The sequence below is a fragment of the Falco peregrinus genome, chromosome 1 (assembly GCF_023634155.1).
Source record: "Falco peregrinus isolate bFalPer1 chromosome 1, bFalPer1.pri, whole genome shotgun sequence".
NCBI classification, from domain to species: domain Eukaryota; kingdom Metazoa; phylum Chordata; class Aves; order Falconiformes; family Falconidae; genus Falco; species Falco peregrinus.
Window position 1 is genome coordinate 4,291,372 of NC_073721.1, and position 17,671 is coordinate 4,309,042.

General features: G+C 50.8%; 1 protein-coding gene across 6 annotated transcripts in view; it reads left to right on the forward strand.

The window, feature by feature from the left end:
- Positions 1-16,702, forward strand: part of CTBP2 (C-terminal binding protein 2) — a 318,873-nt gene extending 302,171 nt beyond the window's left edge. For all 6 annotated transcript variants that reach the window (XM_055800577.1, XM_055800514.1, XM_055800365.1 and 3 more), the window contains 8 exons: positions 3,746-3,900; positions 5,226-5,370; positions 8,596-8,802; positions 10,547-10,761; positions 11,234-11,364; positions 12,156-12,283; positions 13,025-13,142; positions 15,143-16,702. In XM_055800577.1, coding sequence (XP_055656552.1) covers positions 3,746-3,900; positions 5,226-5,370; positions 8,596-8,802; positions 10,547-10,761; positions 11,234-11,364; positions 12,156-12,283; positions 13,025-13,142; positions 15,143-15,323 — 1,280 coding nt within the window. In that variant the 3' untranslated portion in view covers positions 15,324-16,702. The remainder of the gene's footprint in view (positions 1-3,745; positions 3,901-5,225; positions 5,371-8,595; positions 8,803-10,546; positions 10,762-11,233; positions 11,365-12,155; positions 12,284-13,024; positions 13,143-15,142) is intronic.
- The last annotated feature ends 969 nt before the right edge of the window (positions 16,703-17,671 follow it).

Genomic DNA, 17,671 nt, shown 5'->3' on the forward strand with positions numbered 1-17,671 from the left:
AAGGAGAGATGGTCTGCTGCCTCTCCTGCCTGCGCCGCCCCCTCCCCCCCCCCCCCCCCCCCCCCCGCTGGTTCTGCTGCCTGTGGGGGGCGGGCAGCGATGGTCTTGGATTGCACAGCATCGTACCCCTCGGCGGAGGCAGCCCCCTGGTTTTGCAGTGCGTGGCAGAGTGAAGGGGTTAATGGCTGCAGTGTTTTATCAGAATTTAGGGGAGGTGTCTGGCTGTTTAATTACTTTCTGATCCATGGCATACCTCGTTCTTAATGAAGCAGTCGCACGCAGAACAAACATGCTGTATGAGCTTGGGTAAAAAGAAAAGCGGGCTGAGTTTAGCTTGGTTTTGTCAGCCCACATGTTTTGGTTTGAATGTGTTTATGCCAGAGGTAGGATGGTGAAGAATAGGTGCAGAGTGGTGGAAAGGCAGGTGAGGACTATATACCACAGTTTAAGTTGCAAATCTGTCAGTGGTTTTTATTAAAACCTAATTTCCATACATTATGCACTTCATCTCATACTGATGTGCTTCAAAACTTTCCTTGTCAAGCTGAAGTAAATTCCCTCATTGAAGTAGGAGAAGGGAGAGACGTTCCTCTGGCTACCTCGCTCTTTCCAGCCAGCATTCAACCTCGGCAACTGCACTTCTGTGTGCGGGTGAGGGTGAAATGCCTAAGAAGCCTGTGTCATCATGCACAATTACATCCCTAATCCTGGGCAAAGACACAGATGCTGTTTCAAAAAAAAAAAAAAAAAAAAGCCGTGTTTCGTTTGACTTTCAAAGAAGCTTATATAATGGCTGCATAATAAAACCGTTATTTTGGGGCTCAGATTAAATGTCAAAGTTTCAGCTAACCCGTGGTTTCATTTTCCATGTGCCGTGCTTGCAGGCAGCCACCACCAGCCTCCGTGTGCTGCTGCTCTGCCTGAGGCTGGTCCTGGTCCCTGGTGAGCACCAAGCTCAAGAGCTCAGCTTGTCCAGATGCTGGGTGGTGTGGGGACAGGGATAGTGGCCGCCGAAGCAGGGACTGCCACGGCCACCTTGCCGCTGCATCCGATTCCTTGTTATTTACAGTTGCAGCGTGAGGCTGGTAGGTGATGCTCTAAGCCTTGGAGATCATACATGTTAGTAAGCGTTTAAGTCAGTGTTATAATTCACTCACTTGTTAACCTGAGAAAATAATCTAGCTGCAGTATAGTGCTTCACACAAGGATTGTGTAAGCGCTCTGAGATTTGTACATGTTTTTATTCTTGCTTATCTGCTTATGGCAAGCTTCTTTCAGTTATCCAAATCGTCTCGGCGCTCTACCCTGCCTACTGACACAGTTGCACTTCCATCTGGATGAAATACATGCAAACAAAACGCATTGCTTCCAGTACATGCTAATGGAGAGCTTGGTAGGAAAGACAGAGAGGAGGACCTATTCCAAAAATGTTCACGTGTAATGCTGAAAATCTTCAGTCAGGTCTGCTGGGTTGGTTGTTTCTTCATTTCTTAAAGCAGATTCAATAAAATAGGAATGGAGAGCCGTTAAACCCACTGCATTAAACCTGCCTGTTTCCATGGGGTCATTTTTTCTCATGTAAAATATATGTAACTATGTGCTATTCCGAGTTTTATGATGCAGCAGTACAGATACCTCCCCAGGGTGATGCTCTTGGTGCCAGCACAGTCTAGGAGGCATCGCTTTGGCCTGTAGCGCCTGTGTCTGTCACATACGCATCAGCTGGTGGAGATCTTGCTAATACTTTATGTGACAGCAATCTGGACAAAAAGGCACATTTAATTTTGCCTTAAAAAAAAAAAAAAAAAGAAAGAAATCAGTGCATTGCTCTTCTCATTAGTTTCTTCATCTCATTGTCACTTCTCTGGCACATGGGGCTGCAGTGACAGGATTCCTGGGGTTGACCGCATTCCAGAGGGCTGGAGCAGTACCCAGCCCTGCGCACAAGGGCCAGTGAAGGAGCCTCCCGCTCTCGGCTTTAGTCCCACTTACTCAAACAGTGCCACAGGCAGAAGCATTTGTTCTGTAATACTCCACATGCAATGTTTGACCCCTGCAAAATACCCCAAAACAACTTGGCAGTTTTCCTCAGTCAAGCCCTGTGCTTGCCCAGCTCACCAGCATCAGCAGCTTCACTGCGAGTATGTGGTGATACTGGTGATGTAGTGTGGCAGGGGAAAACACCAATCCAGAGGGAGTGAAGGCATTTACTGTGCCTGTTAGCCCCTCAACAAAAGGATCACACAACCACTGTGCTTAAAGGTGAGACAGATGTTGGCTGGTAGCCCTGGAAGGTTCCCGTGCAGAAGGGGGTTGGTAAGGAGAGAGGCGATGCTGGGGCTGCTTACACACGGTGTGAAGGTTCCAACCCAGACCCTTCAGGCTGGGTCATCTCATGGTGGCAGCAGCAGAAATAAAATACTTTGTGCCTAGAGCCCCAGCTCCCTGCACCTATGTTTTTTCCCAGAAACCACCTGGGTAGCCAAAAAAGTTAATTGAGATATTTTGTACGGTCCTAATGTAGTAAATGCCCTTTTGAGTGGTAAAGGGAGGTACAGAAATTTCTAAGTGGCTTGTCCAGAAATGAATGCGATTCTGTGCGACCTGCTCTAGGTGAACGTGCTTTAGCAGGGGGTCAGGCTAGATGATCTCCAGAGGTACCTTCCAACCCTGACCACTCTGTGATTCTGTGAACTGGTTAATCCCTGGCAGAGCAATAAATAGGATATAAAACCCGGCCTTCTGCAGCCCTTGGTGGTGATCTTTCCTTTCCTCACCTCAGCCTGGAGAACATGTGAATGTGAAATGAGAAAAATGCAGCACAGCTCAACGGACCCTGGAATACAAATAGTTTCAAGGGAGCAGCCCGTGGCGAGGTGTGTGTAAGTGGGAGAGGAGCGGTGTCCTGCACTGGCATGAGAGCACTTGCTGCCATGGCTGAGCAGGGTCTGCGGCCATGCCATCCTGTTATACACGGTCCTTCACACTGGCTCCAGCCGCACATCCCGGAGCATCCTGCGGGATATGGGGAGAGACCAGGTTTGGTTTTACAAAGTAAGCTGAGCTTCACTGTTCCCACCTTGAAGCCTTTTGGTAGCTGGTAATAGAATATAAGCCTATATGCTAAAGAGATCTTCTTTGTCCTGCTTTTTGTGTGGTTTTCCAGTAATCCTTTTTTTTTTTTTTTTTTAGTGGATATCTGTTTGGACTTGTCTTTCTGAGGTGGTCAAAATGGTAAAGTCATTCCTTAAAAAAACAGACCAAGTGCCAGTGTACATCTGTGGAACAAAACCTTGGCCCTCCTGCAGGCAGGGAGGGGTAAAAATGACTGCTGGCTTGGGGTTCACTCCTAAGGTGCTAAACAAAACGGTTTAAGAGGCCGGCAGCTCTGGTGTACGTGGTTTGATTGAAAGGTGGCCTGTGTCGGTGAGGATCGGCAGAGTGGGGATACACCCCCATAAAGTCACCAGTGGCTGAAATGGGGTCGTCCATCCCTGTCCTGGGAGCAAGCCTTGCTGCGTTTTCTCTCCAGCCAGGGCAAAACCGCAGCCCTACTCCCAGAGAGGAATCTGGACCTTGTGCTAAGCTTTGCACTGTGTTGCCATCATCCCCTGAAATTTGTTGTACAACCCAAAACCAGGTACCGCTGCCCCTCACCTGACACAGGAACACACGCAGGTACCACTGCTCCAGGGGAACCTTCTGACTGCTGCCGGTGTAAAAACTGCGCTCCTTCTGCTTGCAGGTATTCGCCCTCAAATCATGAACGGCCCCATGCACCCCCGGCCCCTGGTGGCACTGCTGGACGGGAGGGACTGTACGGTGGAGATGCCCATTCTGAAGGACTTGGCGACGGTTGCATTCTGTGACGCACAATCAACTCAGGAGATTCACGAGAAGGTAACGTGCGCTGCGAGGGCATGGGGGGGCCGGGCTGGGAGCCGGTGTGCTCCAGCCTTCTCTTCCAGTTCTTGAGCAAAATGTGTACCCAGCTGCACTTCGAGTCAATCAGCAGATAACATCAACAGAAGTCGCTGCAAATTAAAATTCATCGAGGCTGTTTTAGAAGCCAGATGTTATTGGGGGGGGGGGGGAGACACAAAAAAAGTCACCTTATCTCTGTGCGTCAGGTTTTTTACATCAGTATTATTAATGTTTCTCATTTTTTTTGGAAGTCTGCTTGCTCAGTGCAGGAGTGACAACACTCTGCGCTTCCCCAGGGTGCGGCACAGTTGCTCTGGCTTTGCTAACACCATCCCACACTGCTGATGGGTCTCCTCGGGTGCTGGCTGCACCTCCAGCAGCTCATTTCTCCCCAGCAAGGAGTAAGTGAGGTTGGGGCAGCATGTAGGCAGATATGTGCAGTGTGGATCGGTGTTTCTGCTTGGAAGCTCAACTGCTTGCTTTTAAAAGTATTCTTTGTGCACATTTAGATAATCCCAGTGAGGTTTGAAGTTATCAGAAATCGCTTCCAGAATCGAGGGAAGAGAACGACAAATAGCATCACTGCTGAGCTTTGTAGTGCTTCAACTATTGAATGTGGGGGAAGGAGGATGGAGGGGTTTGTGCGACATTAATAGATGATAGGTGAGCCAGTCTTGGAGAATTTACATAGGTCTTGGGTTTCCAGAGCACTGAGGTAGCTTGTGGTGAGCACTAATAGAGGTTTGAATCTTCATTGAAGGGGACGAAGTACAGCCTTATGTGACTGCAAAGCCTCACGCAGATCTTCTTAGGTACTCTGGAAAACATACAGAAAAGGTTAATGTGAACAGTGTGACAGGTACTTGAGCTTCCAACATGCAAAAGAAGGTCAGGGAGTTGCAAGTGACACAGAGTCATGTCCAAAACCAATAGATACTGCCATAAAACCTAATTCCTTTTTAAAGGGTTGGAAGTAGAAGGATTAGCAGATAACCACCTGGAAAAGGGTCTGGGTGAGCGACAGGCTTGGTTTTCCTTTGTCTTGTCTTCTCAGATGTAACATCATAATTTTCAGATACCTATCCGATCCATTCCCAAAGGGAATGGCCTCGGAGTCGGTAGGTGACACCCCTGACGGTTTTAGTGACACCTTGAAGTGTCAGCTTGCACCGTGCCTGGGTCAGATAGTCAAATCTGGGGTCAGCAGTGCAGATGTACAATTCACTGATGTTCTGATTCGGGAGCTGTAGCTTTCCCCTCCGGGTGTCGTGGTGGCTCTTAATGTCTCTATTCTGTTCCAGGTATTAAATGAAGCTGTTGGGGCGATGATGTACCACACCATCACGCTGACTCGAGAAGACCTAGAGAAGTTCAAGGCCTTAAGGGTCATTGTTCGAATAGGCAGTGGCTACGACAACATTGACATCAAAGCTGCGGGGGAGCTTGGTAGGTCTCAGCTCTGCACCCTGATTCCCTCCCGTGTCCTTCCAAGTCTTTAAAATCAGCACAAATACCTGCGGCTTTCCCTAGGGGTGTGCTTGCAGTGCGGGCTTGCAGGCAGGGCCTCCAAGGGGCCTTAATTCAGCCCCTAAAACTACAGGTGCCGTTCGCATTTTTTTTTCATGTAGAGAATATTGTGACAAGAAAACTGGTGTGGTTTTAGAAGTTTTAGGAGGCAGCTTTTAGGCTCATACTGTGTTAAAACTGCCCTATCTGAATCCTTCATTCCTAAGCTGTCCCTAGTTCCAGGTGCCCACTTGTACTCAAGGATATTTGTATGGCTGTTCTATTTCTGGCACAGGAGAGTTGATCTAGCTCTAGAAAAATTGGAGGAAGGGTGTTTTATTATATTTCGTTAAGCAAGATTAGTCTCTTGATCTGATCTGGTTCTCAGAGTCATGCCCACACTGCTGGGAAGGCAACGTGTCAGATGGTAGAGCAGGAATTGTGCGTTGGGTTGCTGTTGCCTCCTTTGCCATCTCATCAAAGGTGCCTCAGGAACTTGAAAAAGACATTCACCGTGGGTCCATGGTACATGGACTGCCAAAACACATGGATCACGTTGTCAGAAAGGAGCCCTTATGTCCCTTATGTGGGATTTTTCTGGGGTCAGGGGTGCGTGCAGGCTGCGTTGCATGGCTGTCACAGTGCTGGGGACACCGGATTTCTGTACTGGTTGGGATGGTCAGAGGCCTTTGGCTGCACACCCACAGCTGCAAAAGCTTAATTGTATCAGTGATTTTAGCAGCTGAGTTACAATCGGTTTTGATCATCTGATCCCAAGATTCAGTCTATCAAGCAGTCCTACAATAGTGTTTAGGATATCTTGTATTAAAGGTTATCTCTGGGGAAGTGAAGAATAACAGCCATTTCACGTGAGCCATTTTACAAAGATAATTGCGATAAGAGAGTTTCAAATAGTCATTCCTAAAAAAGCAATTCTCAATATAGTGAATTATTTTTTTTTGAGAGGAGAACAATGTCTTCTCGATGTAATGGTTTCTTCACGTTTTTAACTCTTATTGTTATTATCCATTATAACAGTGTTCTGAGGCTTTGAACATCAAGAAGGGGAAAATATAACGACTAAAGTAATGGGATACTGCAGTATAATCCTTCTTTTTATACTTGGCAAATTGGGTGGCCAAATGATGTGGTTTCGAGTAGAAAATGTAATGACTACCCACAAATGTAGCGTAAAGTTTAATTGGTATTGCCTTCCATAAGGTAGTTTTTAAACTGTGCAGTCAATAAATGAATGACCAGTGCCTAAACACAGTGCCTGGCCACGCACCAGTGGCCACCTGTGGGACCAGGTCTGGCCCAGAAGACACCCCCAGAACAAGATGCTGGTGTTGAACTATCCACTGTGGGTATTTAACCCCCTGGTGCCGGCAGCTCCTGCTCCTGGGGGCACGAGGGCAAATAACAGGGTAAGAAGCTCACGGGAAAGGCAGTCTGGTGTCATCCAGCTCTATAAGCAAGTGGTCCAGCAGAAAAGGGACAAGACCCAGCAGGGTTGGGGATGGGGACGCTCAGCAGAGCTGCAGGCTGACAGGACGTGCTGCTAGAGTCACCCGTCACCCTCCAGCCTTCTTGTCTCTTCTCTTCCCCCACGAGCAGCCACGGCCTCTGCCTACAAACGGGCAGGAGCTGTTGCCTGGTGCTGAAGCGGGTGGTCATCTTGGGAAACCCTCCCTGCTGCTTCGTTAGGGCCTTGGGCAGGCGCTCAGCATGGTTTCTGGGCTGCACCCACATCCCCAAAGTAAATCAAAAGTTGCCCTCTGTGGAAGCGATGGGGAATGTAAAATGCGACAGCACCAGCTTTAAGAGCTCATGGGGACCGGGGCATCATGGCCCTGTCACCTGAAAGGGAGAGGAGGTGAGCAGTGGTTTAGGGGTTAGTTGGGGTGGGGTTTTCCACCCTGTAGCGTCAGTCAGTTTTTCTGTAGGTCTTTCAAACAGCCACGGGGTGGAAAGCAGTTTTGAAAACAGAAAAGCAGCTCCTGGGAGCAGGGATATTGACAGGGGGATGGGAAACAGATTTTCGACTTTGAATCAGTGGCCCTCACAGTGGAAGGGGATTTTCTGAGTCTCTTACGCTGTCTTTATCTCCTACTTTTTCATGGTTTCTACTCAAAGGCCCCAGTCCAGTAAAGCACGTAAATACACATCCATCTTTAATATGTGTGTTTAAATTGCATTGAATCCGGTGGGATGTAAGCATGTGCTTAACTGCTCTGCCAAATAGAGGTGCAGTTCAGCACCCCCTTACACACATTGGCTTACAGAGCCTGGACGGGGCAGCGAGCGGGGAGGCATTGCCAGTGAACTTAATACTTGCAGCTCCGAGCAGGGACACAGCAGCTTCAAATAAGCCTTTTGTGGCAAAGGAGCAAAAAGTCTGTTACCAAACCTGCGCCAGGGCAGGCAGGCGTGCAGCGGCAGTGCTGGGGTGGGGGAGCTGCTCCAGCGTGGCTGTGCCCCCTCCACTTGCCACATTCTGAGAAAGCCTCCAGATTTTGCAGCAGGAGCAACTGGTTCTTCCTGCAGAGTGTGTGGTGGAGGCTGCACTGATGGTGCACGTGCCATGGTGGTAACCATCACCCCAAGCCTTGCTGTGGGGTGTTTTGAGTCGACTGTTGTGGTGCTTGTTGGTGGAAGGGGAAGCTGACCCTGCCATGCCAACCTGGCACACCATCCTGCTTGAGCGCACCAAATTATTGATCCCTAAATAATTTAATAGTTGAACAGTCTTCTTGTGGAAAAGGAGTGACTTCTGCCAGCATGATTTAAATCACTTTGAAGGTAGATTAAAGTAAGCAAGAATAAGACTTCCTATTGCAAAACAAACCTTTGCTGCTAGAGTTACTCCTGCATAGCTATTGCACTTGAAATCTGCACTTGTCCTTACTCTAGAGAGACGCTGGAGTGTAGGGGACCCCTGAGTATTACAGGTCACTGTGGTTTTTGCAGAGATTTCAGGCAGTTGTACCTAAACCAGGCACATCCTTAGCAAACATTGCTCCAAATGCTTTAAAAAAAAAAAGGATGGGCTGGCTGAGTGATGTGAAGATGAAGTGCCAGGAGCCCCCCTGCTTTGCTGTGGGGTGGGTGGCCGGGGCTGCCCCCCCTGAGCCACGGTTGTGCTTTGTGGTGTTGCCTCTGCAGGGATCGCCGTCTGCAACATCCCCTCGGCCGCTGTGGAGGAGACGGCCGACTCCACCGTCTGCCATGTCCTCAACCTCTACCGACGGAACACGTGGCTCTACCAGGCACTGCGGGAGGGCACGCGGGTGCAGAGCGTGGAGCAGATCCGGGAGGTGGCCTCCGGTGCTGCCCGCATCAGGGGGGAGACACTCGGCCTCATCGGCTTCGGTAGGTGGGCGAAGGGCAGGCAGCCTGCGAGCAGCATGTGCAGCACTGCTGACCCCATGTTCAGCCTCTGAGGAAGACTCAGCACCACTTCACTGCCCTGAGAAGGACCTAAAATGAGCATTTTCAAAACCAGAACCACCTCTTAATGCTGATTTTTTTGGTGAAGGAGCTGCATTTTGTGAGCCTTGGCTGAGTCCTTGGAGAAACACTGGTGAAACCCAGCAGTGCCCCAGGAGGGACTACATTTGGTAGTGCTGCCATCCTCTCCCAAAAAAACCTGTCCCTGAACCACAGCTACACCAGCCTGGCTCTTCCTGAGACATTCTGCCCTGCATGGGGCAGGGCTGGGGAAAACAAAATTTGTCTTCAGTTCACCCATAGCTATAGGGAGTTTCAGCATCAGAGGGATCATCAGCACCTCTGCTGACAGCCCTCTTGGATATCCCTTCTGGGAGCAAAGCCCAGCCATCACGAGAGGGATCAGGAGGTGTGTTCAGGCAGCTGAAGCTCACCCAGCACTTGATGGCCAGGTGCAGGCAAAGTGGCAGCGTCGTGAGCAGAGATTTGGCGAGGTGCTGGTGTAGGGAGCAGTTCTGGCTGCTGGAGGGTGGCCGCTGTTGGGGTTGTGCCAGCTGGGAGCTGCACCACAAATGCCACAGCAGCATCTCCACTTGGTTTCTGTGCCACAGCCGTTTGCCCCACTTGCTTCACGCTGTTGTCCTGCAAAGCCCTGGGCTAATTAGTGCAAAAAAGCTGGCATATGAGCACGTTTAAATGGGGAAACTGGAGCAAGGCGGGTGGGTCAGGTTCCAGCAGGAGGTTGGGGTTAGCCAAGGTCTGTCTGGCAGGGCGAGGGTGAGGGCGGCAGCGCGTACCTGGCTGTGTGCTGGCAGCTGGATGTCCATGCAGGCAACCGGCTGATGTCCCCTGCTCAGCCATGCCTCTCTGGGGCAGCAGCAGGGCGTCAGGTGTGTGCATGCACGGGGGGACATCACTGTGCACCACTAACCGGGCACGCGCTGGGCTGCCACGCTGCTGCTAGCTGGAAAAATTAACAAATAAATAATTGAGACCTGGCACACAGGGCACGTGGAACTTGCACAGCCTGTGGCGGGGACAGGCCGGGGGGGTCTGTAGCAGCGCTGCACGTCCTTCCCCAGCACAGCGGCCATAGTAGCCCTTTGCTTCCAAGCCACGACAGTTGCCTTCATCATGCCCAATTAACCAGCCGTTCAGTGAGAGGCTGAAAAATCTATCGCAAGTCGTCTAGAAAAGGCGACACTCTTTTTCTTCCATTTTTGGCTTTTCTTGGTAGACACGGCACCGCAGAGGATTGTTTCTCTGTGATGTCCAGAGCTGCGTGTTGGTGGGGCCAAGGCACACACTGGGCCTTCCCTGCCGGACCTGCATGGCCATGGATCGTGCCACATGTTCAAATGGCCACGAGCTGGCAGGTGCCTAATGGCCTCACCCTTTGCTTTGTTTGGCTTTTTTTTTTTTAACTTTAACATAAGCATCTGACATTTGCTAGAGCCAAGCACAGCCCTCCCTGTGCAAGGTGGCATGGGTTCTCCCCTCCAGCCAGCATCCCTTCAGGGGCTGTCTGGGGAGCCCAAGGGGTCCCAGGGGACCCACGGCAGCCCCCAAGCCACGCTAGGGGATCAGGCCATGGGGCAGCTCAGCAGTATGAAGCCAGGGAGGTGGGAATCAGTTAAATTACTGCCTCTCTTCCCTTCACACACAGGTCGCACTGCACAGGCGGTCGCAGTCCGAGCCAAGGCGTTTGGCTTCAACGTGATCTTTTATGACCCGTACCTGCAGGATGGGATAGAGAGGTCCCTGGGAGTCCAGCGGGTCTACACACTCCAGGACCTGCTCTATCAGAGCGACTGTGTCTCGTTGCACTGTAACCTTAACGAACATAACCACCACCTTATCAACGACTTCACGATTAAGCAGGTAATTCGCTTCGCATGCACAACCAAGGAGAGTGCTCTGCTCTTCAGCGGGCAAACCCGACACATCACTGCTGGCCACGCATCCCTCTGCAGTTGCGGCCACAGTGAGCCAGCGCCTCAGTGCCTAGGGGCTACCTCCAAAATAGCTGGTTGCACCCACCAGCCCATCTGTTTCCCCACAGTGCTTACCAGGGGTAGCATGCTGCCGGGTACGCGTGCCCTGCGCCTGTGGTGGGGAGGCAACGGCAGGAGCGGGTTTTGTTTGCTGATACCAGCCAGAGCTGGACTTTCCCTAGAAAACCCACGTGCAGCAGGGTGGGGACTGCTCTGGGGCAGGAGCACAGCCACTCAGCCTGAAAAGCGGGGTGCAGTCCCAGCGGGAGGCACCCCAGGGCACCTGCTGCTGCGTCGGGACAGGAGTTGGGTCACTGCACTGAGCTCACCCTCATCTCTCTCTCCCCGGCCGCCGCCAGATGAGGCAGGGAGCGTTCCTGGTGAACACGGCACGCGGGGGGCTGGTGGACGAGAAGGCCTTAACTCAAGCCCTGAAGGAGGGACGGATACGAGGGGCTGCGCTTGATGTGCACGAGTCTGAACCATTTAGGTAAAGCTCCAGTTCGCGGGGCCAGGGGACACACAACACCCACGAGCCTTGTCACACACTGCCAGCGCTGGGGGATGGTCCTACTGGTTTGGGAAAAGGCTGTGGCACCTTGTGGTATCCATCATTCGTGGGCTGGCACCGGGATGACAGATGTTCAAAGGGACACTAGGAGCATAAGACAAGAAATCAGCCTGGTTTTTGTTAAACAAAAAACCGCGCTCATTAGTCCATGAGAACAAATTTAACATGTTGAATGTTGGGCATTTTTGCCCACAGGCTGCTGCTAGCTGGGAAGGGGTTGGTTGTAAGTGGGAATGCAACTTCTCTCGTTGAAGACCGTTTGCTTGTGTTTTCAGAAACTTTTTTTTAAAAAAGTAAGTGTGCTTCTATAAAGGGTGAACCCCCACCTCCTCCCACCCTGGGCTGGGTGATCCACAGCCTGTGCCAGCATCCCCAGCGCTGCTGCAGAGACACGCCCAGACATTTATTCCTGTGGAAGCATTAAGACCAACTACCCAGTAGGTTGGGGGTTCAGCCCTGTTGGCTCTTTTTTGGTGCATTTTCAGTTGTGCCATGCACGGGAACTGTGCTTCCTCCCCAGCACTTCTGTGGCCATTTGGGGCTGGCAGGACCCTGTCTGGCTGCTTCCAGCCCCCGTGCCACAGGTGAGGGGCCGGGAAAGGAGGCTTGCATGTGCAGAGGACAGGCCACAAATCTTCTGCTACTCATAACATCTTTTATTCTCTCTTTAAATCTTGAGTAATCTTTGTTTCCTCTCCCCCTGCTCCCAGTTTCGCTCAAGGCCCGTTGAAAGATGCTCCTAATTTAATCTGTACTCCACACACTGCTTGGTACAGCGAGCAAGCGTCACTAGAGATGAGAGAAGCTGCTGCTACTGAAATACGGCGTGCGATCACAGGTACCCAGCCCCGCGGAGAAGCTGGGGTTAGCTCGTGTGTGTGTGCCTGGAACGGGAGCCAGGAGAGGCACAGACAGGGCTTCACCCTGTTGTGTCTTGGCAGGATACTGGGGAAAGGGGCCTAACCCTGATTGTATTCCCAGCAAAAGAGCTGAGACACAAAACTTTACCCGCATTTGAGCATGTTTGTGGTTTCTGTGGGGTTTTGTTTTGTTGTTTTTTTTTTTAATTAATGGGGCACTTGTGCAGTGTGGCAAAGACTAGTGTGCATAAGTGGGAAGCAAAGGACAGCGAAGCGATAATTGCTGCCCAAACGGTGGTGCAGACCACAGCCGACTGCATGCCAGAACCAAACCCCGAAGCAGGGAAGGCACCTGTGTCCAGCTCTTGCTGTAACTCAGCTTGCTCCGAGGTGGCAGTCACAGTACTCCAGCAAATGGGTGGTTCTCTTGTCCTAAAAATTGCCCTCCTGGTTAAGGTGGAAGGCACAGCTTCATCCCTGGCGGACTCAGAGGAACCACCCTTCCCGAAACAGAGTTGGGACTGAGGGTAAGAGACTGTGCTGCAATGTGCACCTGGGGACAGCCAAAACCTCCTCCTGAAACAAGGCGTATGGGATGTGTCGTCCCCCCCATCCTTTACACTAACAAATCTAGTGACATGCAAAAAAAATGTAGCTTATTAGAGGGTGATAAAGCTAGGACCCACCTGACGCATAATTACCTTTATTACCAACTCCAGGGCGCATCCCAGAAAGCCTAAGGAACTGCGTGAATAAGGAATTCTTTGTCACAACGGCTCCGTGGTCGGTAATAGATCAGCAGGCGATTCATCCGGAGCTCAATGGCGCCACGTACAGGTGAGCGGGGGAACGGGAGGGCTGCACCCGCGGGCCCGGCTGTAGCGCCCAGGGGCCCGGCTGTAGCGCCCAGGGGCCCGGCTGTAGCGCCCAGGGGCCCGGCTGTAGCGCCAGGAGCCCGGCTGTAGCGCCCAGGGGCCCGGCTGTAGCGCTAGGAGCCCGGCTGTAGCACCCAGGGGCCTGGCTGTAGCGCTAGGAGCCCGGCTGTAGCGCCCAGGAGCCCGGCTGTAGCGCTAGGAGCCCGGCTGTAGCGCCCAGGGGCCCGGCTGTAGCGCCAGGAGCCCGGCTGTAGCGCTAGGAGCCCGGCTGTAGCGCCCAGGAGCCCGGCTGTAGCGCTAGGAGCCCGGCTGTAGCGCCCAGGGGCCCGGCTGTAGCACCCAGGGGCCCGGCTGTAGCGCTAGGAGCCCGGCTGTAGCGCCCAGGGGCCCGGCTGTAGCGCCAGGAGCCCGGCTGTAGCGCCCAGGGGCCCGGTAACGGCTGCTACCTTGGCTCAGGCGGCGACTGGGATCCCCCTCCCTGGGGAGCAGGGATCCCACCGCGGGGAGTACCAGCGCTGCTCGATGTAACCACAGGTTTATAAAGCCGCCTGTTTACGCTGCCTTCGTTCGGGTGGGCCAGCAGTGACGGCTGCAGCGCCTCCGTAAGCCGCAGGACCCCCGGGCCTGCAGACACGCAGGACGCAGCTTTTAAAGCGAAGTAGCGGCTGCAGGTTTGCTCTCCGCTTCGGCCCGTGCCCTGACCGCAGGGAGCCTGGCCCAGCTCGCGGGGTCGCGAGCCAGGGTGAAAGCTCCAAATATAGGTCCGTAGTCAGGTGGCCTAATTTCCACCCAAATCCCTGAGATTAGGGTTACTTACTGCTCCACTTTGGGTGGCTCAAAGCACGCTGGTAAGAGACACCAAGGCACGAGGCCTCAGCTGGAACACGGGCAGCTTTCACCATATCACCGTTGCCAAGAATACTCAAGATACAAAAAAACCCCTGCGGGACACATGGGGTGGCATTAGAGGGCAGGGGCGGGCAGGCATGCGGCCGGCCACAGAGCCTTAGGTCAAGGCCCCCGGCAACGCATGTGCCATGGCCCTACGTGCTCAGAACCTGCGGGTCCCACACAGAGTGCACAGGCTGGAACATCCGAAGCTGGGGCAGGCATGCCCCTCCGTCCTGCTCCGGCTGCTCTGAGGCATGGGGACAATGCCACCACCCCAAGGACAAGCCTTGGCTGCCGCCACAGGGTGCTTCATCCTTGCTAAGCCCCTGGGGAGCTGGTAAGCGGACAGGGGTCAGCTCTGCACCTTCAGGTAAAACCTTCCTTCCCCCCCCGGCTCCCCCTCCGCCTTTCCCTCCAGAGATGGCAGCCACGGGAGGTGCTGGTGGTTGGGGTGTCCAGGAGACCTCCAGAGGGTTATGGTCACATTGCCCCCATGTGACGGCTTCCCTGTGGACAGCTCAAGAAATCCCTTCTTCTCTTTCTCAAACTCTTGGAATTTCTTGGAACACGCATAACTCACCCCATCCTTAGAAAAGAAGATGAACCAGATCCTACCCCGTTTTTCAGCTGCGCTCTCTGGTTACATGAGGAAGATGCAGCTACCCTCTGGAGAGGGAAAATTTACAACCCGGGTGTAGGTGTTCAAAGGTATTCACGTGCAGGGATGATTTAAGCCAGAGTGCCAGCATCCCAGAGCACTCCAGAGGATTCCTTACCCAGTTTTTCAAAAGAGAAAGGTTTCCTTATGGTTCAGCCACCTGCTAGAAGGCACAGAACAAGATGCAGTCCTGTGGAGGACATTTACCCAAGATGCAGCAGCACTGGTTTAACATTTAACATTGAGCTTTCCCTTGTAGTCTAAAAGAAAAACCAAACTCAGCTGTAGTAGAGAAGCGGAATCTCTTTGCTGCTCGGTCTTTCCATAGCCTCTGCAGCGGTGGTTGTGCTATTGGTGCTGTCTGTGGCCAGCTCTGACGTGACAAACTTGCCTCTCTCTGTCCCCTCTCCCAGGTATCCACCTGGGATGGTCAGTGTCGCACCAGGAGGAATACCGGCAGCTATGGAGGGCATCATTCCTGGAGGCATCCCTGTTACTCACAATCTTCCCACAGTGGCACATCCTTCCCAAGCTCCATCTCCTAACCAGCCCACAAAACACGGGGACAACAGGGAACATCCCAATGAGCAATAGCAGATAATTTAAAAATCATTCAATAAACTTAGGACCAAGAGACATTGGAAAAGAAGTTATACACAAACTAAAAAAAAAGAATTTGATACGAAATTTGTAACGTTGATTTTGGACAGACGCATCATTGATGTTCCAGTGTTAATGACAAAGCGATAGCAGTCAAGACTGGGGAGAAGCCCTGAAGAAGTCACCTTCTGAAACTGAAAACTAGGATGTGATACATTAATGATCAACTTCTGTTATTGTGTGTTAAGTTTCCTTCATCTGTGCATCAATCACATGAATAAAAATAGATATTTTTTTTTCCCCCTCAATTCCTTGGGAAGGACAGGGCTTCTGCACCTGTTTCCAAACCATTGCATTAAGCCATCTTTACAGAGTTAACATAGAAATGTTAGAGGAAACCATTATGTGGCTTCAGCCCTTTCCTTACTCTTGTATCTGGTTACCTCTTCTAATGGGAGGCATCAGTACTGGCTTAGAAGTGGAAGAAAAAAAACAATGGTAATAATAATCCTTTTTGCAGTCTTACAGGGCCAGTGACATATAACAGAAGTTCTCCTGCCAGGTTTAAGTTCTAGCCATTCCAGCTGGGATCTGTGGGATGGGGAGGGCAGAAAGGGCTCCCGGTAACAGCCGCTGCCCTCCCAGGCTAATGAAAAAAGAAACTGCCAGTCTCTTCTCTGCCCAATACACTGAATAAAGTAGCTGTGCATTCACCTATGCCCTCCCTGCAATGATGCAAGAAAAAAAAAAAAAAGAAAAAAAGAAAAAAAAAAAAGAAAAAAAGAAGAAAGTATTAAGTTTCACACACTATTTGTACTCAAATATATTTTCTCAGTTTTAAATCTGCAGCTATTTTATCAAGTGGAAAAAAGTCTTGAGCTGGAAAGGGTTCAAGAATAATGTTGCATTTCCTTATGTCTCAGGAAACACTTTTTATGGTAACTTGTCAGACTGTCTATGAACAAAACCCACTTTTTTAGACATTGATAAAAGTCTTCTTTTCTTCACGTGATATTTTATACAAGAACACTTCAAAATGTGTTATTAGATGTGACTGATTTTAACAAATCCTATTAGATTTGTATCAACTAGTTACATGTTATATTCATAGTCTTTTGTGAATCATCGCCTTTTTGTTTTTAAAAAGATGGCCTATTTTGAGCCTTTGTATGGGTACATTCCTGTTTCTGTGACGAAAAAAAAAAATATCTTAAGCTGTCCCAAACAGAAAGAAAAAAAAAAAAACCAACATAAAAACGAATGGCTATCAGAAGTATGTTTTGTTTTAGTGTGTTACCGTTATTGTATTTGTTTATTGTAAAGGTGGACATTTAGCGTTCAGTGCAGTTTTCAATAAAAAGTGATAAAATTTCTTTAATTTCTGAAAGGTAAGAGCTCTCGCTGCAACCTGGCTAATGCTTTAAGTTGGAGACACTGAGAACGCACTGAGAGGTACAGACAGTAACGCTGATGGCTCTGTGCCCTCCTCCGAAAGCGAACAATTTTGCAGCAGAGAGCAGGTAAGTTTTCCTCGCGTCTGCCTTCAGTACCTCTGGCACGTGAGCAGCCACTGGGACCTGCTCCTGTCCCCGCCAGCAGAAGGGTGACGCTTACAGCAAACTGTGATGGCATCGGCCGAGGAACGGCCTCGGCTTCCTGCAGCAGCCTTGGAGAAGTGCTGTAGGAACTCTGTTCAGGCTTGCTGCGTGCAGCTCGCTTCTAAAATTGCACTGCTGGGAAACAGCTTGCTGAATTCAGTTTCCCATCCAGGCTTGCAGGGGGTGCTATCCATAAGCTGTACATTTGTAATTTGTGAATATTTAAAGTCAAGTGGGATATTACATGCAGCCTAGGTGAAAAAGTAAAAAAAAAAAATGCTACGGTTTCCGTTAAACTACAAAGGCAACTACACCTCAGCATATTTTGTGCACACAAGAAACGAAGCATTAACAAACCACTAGTGAACAAAACTGAAAAGGTGCTCTAGAGGTGCTAGCGGCTCCGAGCCCCACCGGACAAAACACCCGTTCATTTGCTTCCACCCTGCATCAAAGTGCCAGCACACACGGCGTCAGACGAGGCACGGAGCTTGGTCTGAAGAGGGACCAAGAAAAAAAGCTGAAACTAAAAAGCATCTAGGTTACAAAAGTCTGTATTTTGTTTGCTTTAAATTAAACTGAAAACTAATTACCGACTTCGCACATGTTAAAAGTTGGTCACCGTTTATAGATGAGTGACCGCTCTTTGTCAGCAATCAACATAGCACAGCAGTGATTATCCGTGACCACCACGAGAAACCAGGATGATAAACCAGGTTAGTTACAGAGAAGGTGTTTGGGAAA